The sequence below is a fragment of the Numida meleagris genome, unplaced genomic scaffold (assembly GCF_002078875.1).
Source record: "Numida meleagris isolate 19003 breed g44 Domestic line unplaced genomic scaffold, NumMel1.0 unplaced_Scaffold300, whole genome shotgun sequence".
In the NCBI taxonomy this organism is placed as follows: domain Eukaryota; kingdom Metazoa; phylum Chordata; class Aves; order Galliformes; family Numididae; genus Numida; species Numida meleagris.
The window spans coordinates 161790-172414 of NW_018364543.1; the positions used below are offsets into that span (position 1 = coordinate 161790).

Here is a 10625-nt window from a genome sequence, read left to right on the forward strand (position 1 = left end):
AGGCACAGATGAAACTGAACTTGTTGAGGGATGTGAAAAAAATAAAAACCAAGAAGGAATACTTGAGATCCATTGGGTGGACGAGGCAGGCCAAAGAGAGAGCACCCTCTCTGCTAAATGAATAGGGAGAACTGTCTTCCAAGACAGGGAGAAGGCTGCAGTAGTCAACGAGTTCTTTGCCTTGGTCTTCACTGGTAGTCAGTCTTCCCATACCTCTCAAGTCCCTGAACCTCCATTTGGGGGCTGTGGTTGCATAATCCCTTCCAAGGTAAGAGAAGAGCAAGTCTAAGACTACCTCATGAGGCTGAATGTGTACAGGTCTGCAGGGCTTGAAGTTATGCATGCCAGGGTTCTGAAGGAACTGGCAGATATGGTTGCCAAGGCAATCTCATCATATTTGAAAAGTTGTGGCTGTCAGAGAAGGTCCCCAGTGATTGGAGAAAAAGGAAACATCATTCCCATTTTCAAGAAAGTGTGAAAGGAAGAACTGGGGAACTACAGGCCAGTGAGCACAACCTCTGTGCCTGGGAAGATCATGAAGCGCATCCTCCCAGAAGACATTAGGGCACATCCAAGGTAAGGAGGTGAACTGAGACAGCCAGCATAGCTTCACCAGGGGAAGGTCCCAAGGCTGAACAGTTCCTTCAGCCTGTCTGCACAGGAGAGGTGCTTCAGCCCTTGGATCATCCTCATGGCCCTCCTCTGGACCCTCTCCAAAAACTTCACATCTTTCCTGTTTTGGGGGCCCCACGTTTGCATGCAGTACTCCAGCTGGGGTCTCATGAGGGTAGAATAGAGGGGACAACTACCTCCCTCTCCCTGCCGCCACCTCCTTCTGATGGATTTCAAGACACCATTGGCCTTCCAGGCTGCAAACACATACTGCTGGCTCATGTTCAGTTTTTCATCAACCAGGACCCCTAAGTCTTTCTCTGCAGAACTACTCTCAAGGATTTCTTCTCCCAGTCTGTATAGACATCTGGGATTGCCTCTACCCAAGAGCAAAACCTTGCATTTTGCTTGAACCTCATTAGGTTCACAAGGACCCACCTTTCAAGTGGGTCTTATCAAGGTTCTGCTGGATGGCACCCCTTCTTTCTGCCACATCAACTGCACTGCTCAGCTCAGTGTCATCAGCAAACTTGATGAGAGTGCACTCAATCCCATCACCTATATCATTGATTGAGATGTTCAAGAGTTCTGGACCAAAGATGAACCCCTGGGGGACACCACTTGTTACTGGCTTCCCCCTGGACATAGAGCCATTGACCACAAGCCTCTGGCTGTGACCTCCCAAGCAATTCCTTATCCACCAAACAGTTCACCCTTCAAATCTGTATCTCTTCAATTTAGACTTAAGGATGTGGTGGGAAACCACATCAAAGGCCTTGCAGAAGTCCAGGCGGATAACACCAGTTGCCTTCCCTTTGTCCACTGATGCTGTCACTTCACCTCAGAAGGCCACCTGATAGGTCAAGCATGACCTTCCCTTGGTGAAGCCATACTGACTGTCTTGGATAATGGAGTTCCCAGATGTGCAGCACTGAGGCACTGATAGCCCTCACTGCCCAGCTCCCCATTGCCCTTCTGCTCCAGCAGCCTCCCCCACCAGCCAGCCCCTGTCCAGCCCCATTGTGTCCCATACAGGTTTGCAGGCACAGCCCTGCTCTGGGCTCTGCTGGGCTCTGGGCTGGGATAGGGACCGGGCTGGGCTGCCCATTCGCCGGTGCAGGCACTGAGCCCAGCCAGAGCATGGAGTGGTCCTACTGCAACCAACAACCCTCAGCAGTCTGTGGTTAAAGGCTGCTCCAGGGAACCACTGGCATGAGGTCTGGAGCTGGTGTTTTGTACAGGTTTCCTTGGGCAGTGTCTCTTTTTGGTTCATGCAAAAGGAAACGGTCTGGATTTCTGCTCTGAGGTGCTCATACTTGGTATGGGAAAGATCACAGGTATTGTCATTTTAATCACTGTAAGATTATTTCAAGGCTGGTGCTTGGATAATTGTCAAGGTTTCTTGAAGAGGAATATTACATGACAGCAGAAATTTGACCAGTCCAGGGTATATTTCCTCTTTGGCCTCAGAACTGAGAAACCATTAGTGCAAAATGGGAACAACAGTGTCCTTACGTGACTCGTGATCAAATAAGGGCCAAATGAGTAAGAGGAGCACTCCCCAAATGAACACCAAGGGTTGTGTGAGACCCCCATACAACCCGTGCAAGCAGAGATGGCCAGGAAAGCAACCAGAAGGGGATGGAGTATCCTACTTGCTCCTTGTGAGTCTGCAGGTAGGAGGTGTTTCTTCTGTGTTTACAAGGCTGAGTATGTATGTAGCACTACATGTATAAAAACAACTTGCTTGAGCAGAAGGAGGTATGCTTGATTTGTGGGAGAAATCTACGTGGCACCATGCACAGAAAATAATTTCTCCTCTCGAAACACACGTTTGAGTGTGTTTCAGAAGTACATGGCTGTTACCTTTCCAGTAATATCTTCCTGCTCAGTGCTTCATGGGCATCGGATGGTCTACAGGGCCCCAAGATCTCCCCTGCCTGCTCCGTTCTCCCATGGGCTCACAGAGGCTGCAGCTCTGCAGAGGATCCAGCAGAGGGCTAATTCTGCCCACGGTCACGACCGGGCCGTGGGGCTCCAGATACAGAGAGAGAACACGCAGGCTGTGAGAGTCAGTACAGACCCATGTTTTATATGGCCTCCAGGAGAAAGAGAGCAGGAGGATGCCTCAGCAGAAGCTGAGGGGATCCAAACACGTGCTTAGGAACATGATAAGAACCAACAATAATTATATACAGACGTAATATATATATATATACAAACAGCAAAGAGAAAATGAATATATAAGTATAAATATATAAACATAAAAAACATGAAATAGGCCTGTTATGGGAAAGACTGTGAATCATTTATGCAGAGAGATGAACATTTCACTGCTGCTGAAACATGTCCTTGACATCATTTTCCTCAATACATCCTTCAGCTCCTGGTTCCTCATGCTGTAGATGAGTGGGTTCACTGCTGGAGGCACCACTGAGTACAGAACTGCCACGACCGGGTCCAGGGATGGGGAGGAGATCAAAGAGGGCTTCAGGTAAGCAAATGTGCCAGTGCTGATAAGCAGGGAGAGCACAGCCAGGTGAGGGAGGCTGACCAGGCGAGCCCTTCTGAGCAGGGCTTTCTGCCGGCCCTGCTCAGAAGGCATGCTCAGCACAGTCATGAAAATCTGCACGTAGGAGAAAAGAATGGAAACAAAACACCCAAAGGCTAAACAGATAGCTGCCACAACAGCCCAAATTTCTCTGAGATAGGAGTGTGAACAGGAGAGCCTGAGGATCTGTGGGATTTCACAGAAGAATTGGTCCACCACATTGCCTTGGCAGAGTGGCAGTGAAAATGTATTGATGGTGTTCAACAGAGCATGGAGGACCCCAGTGCCCCAGGCAGCTGCTGCCATGGTGGCACAAGCTCTGCTGCCCAGGAGGATCCCGTAGTGCAGGGGCTTGCAGGTGGCAACGTAGCGGTCATAGGACACTGCAGTGAGCAGATAAAGTTCTGCTGACATCAAGAAGACAAAGAAAAAGCACTGTGCAACACATCCAGCATAGGAGATGTCCCTGGTGTCCCAGAGAGCACTGGCCATGGCTTTGGGGAGAGTGGTGGAGATGCAGCCCAGGTCAAGGAGGGTGAGGTTGAGGAGGAAGAAGTCCATGGGGGTGTGCAGGCGGTGGTCGCAGGCTACAGCTGTGCTGATGAGGCCGTTGCCCAGTAGGGCAGCCAGGTAGATGCCCAGGAGGAGCCAGAAGAGCAGGAGCTGCAGCTGCCGCATGTCTGCAAATGCCAGGAGGAGGAACTCGCTGATGGAGCTGCTGTTGGGCATTTGGTTCTGCTGGCCATGAGTGCCTTTTAAAGCAGAAAAAAAGCATTACGATATTAGGGTTGACTTCAGCAAGCCAGACCTACTCTGTATCTTGCTGAAACCTCCCACACTGCCACTCCCCTTTCTGCAGGATATTTGCTTGAGCTCTGGTTGCTGCTGGATGAGAGTGCCACTGGGCACAGGGTTCTCTGCAGTGGAGTCTTCAGGAGTCAGTCCTGTACAACAGCGATCAGAAAATAGAATTTCAGGGAGAGCTCTGGTTAAAAGACCTGAGATACAAAACGGTATTTCCCAACTTTCACTGACTGGTACTGCAGGGTTCTGCTTTCTTTCTTGTTCCCTCCTTGCCCCACTAGACATGTGGATTGGTTTTAAGACCAAGAAGAAACTCCTGGCATTTGTAATGCATGCCAAGTGAGATCTTTTGGCTCCAGAGAGGCAATGGCACTATCCCTTAGTGCAGTGAGGCCAGCTGGTCTGTTCTTCAGTCAAGGTCACAGCTGCCGTGTCCTGGCACCTGCGGATGGTCACACTCTGATGCTCCCATGAAAAGACTGAGAGCTGAGACTGAGATGTCCTCTCCATGGGGCTGCTGGTTTACATAGAGATGCTATGGGAGATGTGTGCAATTGTGCAGGGCAGCCTGCAGCCTAGCAGACACCACAATAAAATAGTTGAATACCCTGGGAATGGGGTGTCCTGACAGGAAGCCCTGCTCATTCTCAGCTCCACACGTAGCATTTTCTTGAGGCACAAAGATTAAGAGGGGAAATGGATGCTGAGCTCTGCCCAGGGGGGTCTTGATGCACACAGGATCAAGTCACACAGACCTGGGTGACACTGGACCCGGAGTGATAGTGTTTTCTCTGGGCTGAGGGGCAGTAAAGGAACTTGTTGTGGACCCTTTTAACTTCCAGTGAGATGGCATAGGCAGTCTCAGTCTCTTCTCTGAAATTACAACCTCTATTTCTATTCCCACTGAGCCAAAGAGGAGAAAACTGAAAGCAGAGGCTCAGGAAAGCCAGTACTGAATAGGAACCCCCCACCTTGTCTCTCCTTTTGAGAAGTCCCCTATGGAAGTGCCCTGCTGTGCTGTGAAGCTGTAAGCCCTTGTGCCCCATGCAGCAGCTCTGGCAGCAGAAGGCCCCTGCTGTGCTGGCTGCTGTGCTCCTCCCCCACACACGTCTCCTCACAGCGCCCTGGGCAGCTCCCCAAGCAGGCTGAGCGCTGAGCCTGGCTGGTGGCAGAGTCCCTGCCCCAGCACACAGCCCCAAGGGACCAGGGACCCTGCTCTGCTGGACAGCCCTGGGCACTCTGCTGCACAGCCTGCAGCCATCCTGGGACATGGAGCCCTCCGGGCTGTGCTCTGGGCTGCAGCAGGGAAGAACTCATCTGGAGCAGGTCCTACTCCACAATAAAGAAACACGGATGTCCCTGGTCTAGAAAGCCTTTCCAGCATGCACATGAACATTGTCCAGCCAGCCAGAGACTTACTGTGTTAAGGTCCGTGAGCGCTGCTCCTCCAGTGAACTCTCAGCCTTCTCCTCCTCTACACAGTGTATCATCTCTCTCTCCCTTCTTTCTCCTCGCTGCCACCTGCAGGCAGTGCACCCAGCCCTGCTGCACTGTGAAGAGGAGCTGCTCCTGTACCAGTAGCTGGATGAGCCCCCTGCATCCCAGGAGCCCGGCCCAGCTCAGCAGCAGAGGCACAGCCCAAGGGCTCCCTTTCTGTGTCCCTCCATGCTCCCTGGAGATGTCTCCACTGCTCCCCAGGAAGATTCTTGGAAAAACACCAAAGGAGTCCCTGATATTCCCTTCCTCTGCTGTGTTGAGACTCTCCTTCCCAGCAGTGTCATTTCTGCTGTCAGAGACAGAGTTAGGTGTGAGAGTCACCTTCCTTTCTCCCAGCACAGACAGGACACCTGAGCAGTGACAGGCAGGGGTCACAGGTGCCCAAGCAGAAGGAAATGACTCAGCTGTGTCAATCAAGGTATCTCATTCTGGGTCTGTAATTATGGGGTGGAAGGGCTCTCAGCTCCTTCCATACACACCACACGTGTGCACTCATCCTGCCTCTGCTCAGGTGTGTGCCAAGCGCTCTGGTTTAAGCTCTCATGGTAAATAATGGAGATGCAGAGTAGCAGAGAGTTGCTGGGATGCAAAGAGCCGGTGACATCTCAGGAGCCAGAGTTGGTCCAAGAGATCTGCAGATATTGGCAAGCTCTAACACAGTAATTCTGGGAGTCAGGGTGACATGTGGGGACACCCTCTTGGAGCCTGCTGAGAAATCTCTTTGGCCCTGTGAAGTGAAAGCAGATGCCCACATGGAGGACAACTGAACCTTCTCCCTGCTCCTTTTGTTCAGGGCATAATCCAGAGCTATTTAGCTGAGGAAATGGAGCCACGTGCCATGGGGAGAGCTAGATCTCTCTCTTCAGTCTGAGCTGTACTTTCACATACATGGACATTGCGGTCAACAGCTCAATGTCCAAGCGGAGACTGGTGATGAGCAGCGTTACTCAGGGATCGATGCTGGGACTGGTGCTATTTAACATTTTTGTCGGTGATGTGGACAGTGGGATTGAGTGCATCATCAGCAAGTTTGCAGATGACACCAAGTTGAGTGATGGAGTCGACATGCTGGAGGGAAGGGATGCTATCCGGAGGGACCTGGACAGGCTGGAGAGGTGGGCCCATGCAAATCTCAGGAAGTTCAACAAGGACAAGTGCAAGGTCCTGTAACTGGGTTGGGGTAATCCCAAATATAGATATGGGTTGAGGGGAGAATGGCTTGAGAGCAGCCCTGTGGAGAAGGATTCAACATGAGCCAGCAATGTGCTCTTGCAGCCCAGAAGGCCAACAGTATCCTGGCTTGCATCAAGAGAAGCGTGACCAGCAGGGCGAGGGAGGTGATCCTGCCCCTCTATTCCGCTCTCATGAGACCCCACCAGTAGTACTGTGTCCAGTTCTGGGGCCCCAACACAAGAAGGACGTGGAGCTGCTGGAGCAGATGCAGAGGAGGGCCACGAAGATAATTAGAAGGCTGGAGCACCTCCCCCACGAGGACAAGCTGTGAGATTTGGGGCTCTTCAGCCTGGAGAAGAGAAGACTCCAAGGAGGCCTTATAGCAGCCTTCCAATACCAGAAAGGGGCCTAAAAAACAGGTGGGCGCTAAAAACTGTTTGGCGCTAAATCTCAGAAGCGCTCAAGCACGTTCGACAGGGAAGGACGAATCCGTCCGACTATTTGCCACAGCCCATCAATGAGGAAAGCAGCTTCTGCCCGGACCCGATCCGCGACTCCAACCCCTCCCCCAGTCGGGGAGAAGGAAAAGTGCGGCCCTCGGAGAACGCTGCCGCCGCTGCTGCGAGGCGCCCGCAGCACCCGCGGCCGCAGTCCGCTCCGGATTCTCCCTGCCCCGCGGCCTCCCTCCGCAACCCCCCCCACCGCCGCTCGCCGTGACGCTGCCGCCCCCCCTCTCCAAGCCTCCCCCATGCCGCTTGCCGTTCCGCTTCTGCTGCCCACATGTAATTTTGTTAAAGACGAGGATGGACTGCAACAAGAGGATCTTTTTCATCCTAGTCCAGTAGATCCGGAGGACGAACTGGATTTTTTTCCCTCCTGACGACAATCTGAAGGGGATGGGAAGGAAAAATGTTGTCCCTTCTACAGCGTACTACAGTGCTTTAGAACAGTGCAGAAAAGAAGTAATATCACGGGGTAATACTGATACGCTGCCAGCCTTTCCTGTGATGTATCGTGCAAATCAGCCCCCCCGGTGGGAGTGCCTGCCTTATGAGGCAGTGAAGGAGCTAAGGAGCTCAGTGAAAGATGATGGGATTCAGTCTGCCTTTACGTATCATCTTTTGGTTGCAGTCAGTGACAGCTGTGTTATTACTATGTCATTACATCACGACTGGAGATGTTTGCAATGTTAATACAGGGAGGTCGACATCATCTACAAATTTTACGAGCTCTTGACCCTGATTGCATCTACATACCCGCTACTAAAAAAGATTTAGATTGGATGCTTGTGCATTCATTCGATTTTCAAACTGCTATGACTGACTATACTGGACAAATCTCCACTCACCCCCCCCCCACCCCAAACATCAGTTACTGCATAATTTGAGTGATCTGTCCCGTACTACAAATGCTTTACTTTCACATGCTCCAATATCCAATGCTGTTACTGTATTTACAGATGGCTCCGGCAAGACACACTGAGCAGTGGTTCTCTGGCGTGTGACTGCTACCCGATGACAGTCAGACGTGCATATTATCGATGGGTCATCTCAAGTTGTAGAACTAGCTGCGGTAGCTCAAGCTTTTCAAATTTTTGCAGAGCAAAAGCTTAATATAATTACTAACTCTTTGTTTGTTACAGGTGTCATTCGGCAGATGGAAGGATCTTTTCTTAAGGAAGTTAACAACCCTGCTTTGTTTGCACAGCTCAAGTGAGTTTTGCAGTATGTCTCTCACCGTATTCCTTATTTTACTATGCATATTCAATCTCACACTATGCTGCCTGGTCCTTTAATTGTAGGCAACCACATGGCTGATATCATTGAGCGTGCTTATCAAACACTGAAATGTATTCTTAATTTTTAAAAAAAGGGGGAATACGGGAGACACGCCACAAGAAAGATTATGTAAGGCTTTGCTGGTGCTGAATTTTTTGGATAGTAATCTTACAGATACAACTCGAGTGGATCGTCATTTTGGGGTCTCCCCAGTGCTCAAGGAACTGCCGATGGTTAACGTTCGGAATATGGCCACAGGTCATGGGGAAGGTCCCTAACCTTGGGGTAGTGGATATGCTTGTGTTTCTACAGGGACTGGCCCTACATGGGTTCCAGCGCGATACATTCGGCCTCATCTCAAGGCAGAAAATAACTGGGATTGTGTGTTTCTTACTTATTGGTTTTGTTTTGTAATTTGTTGTATTATAGATACTATAGTGAATGATGAAAAACAGCTGCACTACCCACTGGATGGCATTATAATAACAACCCTAGTAATGGTATGGCGAAGTAGGTGATTTTCCTGTGCTAGCAATGCAGCCTCAAGAATTAGAATTATTAGGCATAATTTAGGTTACTGTGTGCTGCTTCTATTTTAGTAGTAGATAAAATGTGAATTAACAGGATTTGATGTTACCAGTGCTAGAATTTATGGGAATAGCTCTTTTAGTGTCATTGTACCACCTCATTATCAGTAACTCTGGGTTATGATGTTATCAGCCTATCAATTAGCCTCTTCTTAATTTGTGAAGGCAAAACCTGGAAAGGAATCCCAGGCAAAGGGATGACCCTGGACCATAGAATGATTAACTGTCCTTCATCCCACTAATGAGGATTTTAAAAATATGACCACGCATCACTCCAGACAAAGGTGCACGCTATCTTACTTATCTTATTCCACATGTGATTCTGATATAGGATTCTGGAATATTGCCCAACAGATTCTTAGTTCACTGGTCTCTTCAATTGGCACCTATATCAGGGGCCCAAATGCCCCTCACTATAGAATGATCTTGGGATAGAACGAAGTATTCTGATAGTTTTAAGGGAACTGATAGTTGTGTCTATAGCTGCAAATATTTTGTTTCGTAGAGAGAGCTAAGCTTGGTAGTTTATTTTGCTTTGTGAACAGGTGTTCCACTTGGGCTCTGTATAACGCACTGGCCACGCGGATGCAGTGTACAAATGGAAAAAGCCCTGCAGACCCTGAGAAGAATCAAAGCAGGAGAGAGTCTGTGGTGGGTGAGAGAGGAAGAGTGCACTTTGAAGCAGGGGACGCCCTGCTGGCACTGCCTATCGCATCCACCGCTGACGTGTTTCTTCTCTCTCCTTTCTGGTGGTTTGCCACCTTTCAAGGGTCAAGAAGTAATAACGCGCTAACTTGGGGAGTTTCTGATTCCTGCTTACGGGATTATCTAGAATGGATGCCTGTGTGTGTGTGAGTGTGTGTATGTTGACTGGAACTCATGACCCTCTGTGCAGCTCTGAGTGCATTGTTTGCTTGTCTCTGCTCCTGAGACATCCTGTCTCTCAGATCCAAACATACCCTGAAACAGCACCGCTCAGCTTTAGCCACACTCACCAAGTTAGGATGTCAGCCAGCTAAGGAAAGTCATGCCCCTGGGGATGTTCTAGCACGCTTGCCCACTAATATCAATTCTATCCGACATGCAACTCAATGAAGATGTGGAACCACTGATTTTCTATTAGTCCAAAGGCATGGCTGTGAGCACTCTAAAAGCACGCGTTGTACAAATTTTAGTGATCATTCAAAATCAGTATGTCAGAGTATACAAAAGTTGAAGATTTTCTCTAATCAGTTACAGGTACACACTAACACTAACACACTAACCCTAACCCTAATCGCCACCCACCCACCCCTTTAACCCCGACCCCCTCCCCGGTGCCCCGCCCCGAACACTCACTTGGAGAAGCTGAGGCGGCGATCGGAGCCCAGCGACGCCGGAGCAGCGCGGGGCACGGCACCACTTCCACATGGCCGCCTACTCCTCGGGGCGCAGAATGATGACGTCACAGCGCGCCGCTAGAGCAACGGGCGGCTGCACGCGCGCTGAGGCGCTGTTGCTGTGGAGACGCTGTCGCGCATGCGCTGTCGCCGCGGCGGCGGCTTCACGCGCGTGCAACGAGCGAGGGCGCGCTGTCGCCATGGCAACGCAGCCTGCACGCCCGGCCTGAAGCCCGAGTGGGCC

General features: G+C 50.5%; 1 protein-coding gene across 4 annotated transcripts; it reads right to left on the reverse strand.

Annotated features, from left to right (window-relative positions):
* Positions 1–2678: 2678 nt before the first annotated feature.
* Positions 2679–10566, reverse strand: LOC110391126 (olfactory receptor 14C36-like). 4 transcript variants are annotated; one of them, XM_021382863.1, is made up of 3 exons: positions 10341–10566; positions 7418–7524; positions 2679–3915 (listed from the first exon to the last, which is right to left on the reverse strand). In XM_021382863.1, the coding sequence occupies exons 2-3, from the start codon at positions 7467–7469 to the stop codon at positions 2918–2920; spliced, it is 1050 nt and encodes a 349-aa protein (XP_021238538.1). In that variant the 5' UTR covers positions 7470–7524; positions 10341–10566; the 3' UTR covers positions 2679–2917. The 4 variants fall into 4 exon arrangements, with proteins under 4 accessions (XP_021238538.1, XP_021238540.1, XP_021238539.1 ...); XM_021382865.1 differs by lacking the exon at positions 7418–7524 and having other exon boundaries at positions 10341–10565; XM_021382864.1 differs by lacking the exon at positions 7418–7524 and having other exon boundaries at positions 2679–4107; positions 10341–10565.
* Between the last annotated feature and the right edge of the window lie 59 nt (positions 10567–10625).

What these genes read in the sequence shown, in the direction of transcription:
- LOC110391126 (XM_021382863.1), bottom strand. Translation starts at nt 7,469, where the DNA reads ATGAAAAAGATCCTCTTGTTGCAGTCCATCCTCGTCTTTAACAAAATT. An exon ending in CGTCTTTAACAAAATTACAT is followed by an intron (nt 3,916 to 7,417) that starts GTGGGCAGCAGA and finishes CTGCTTTAAAAG; the next exon opens with GCACTCATGGCCAGCAGAAC.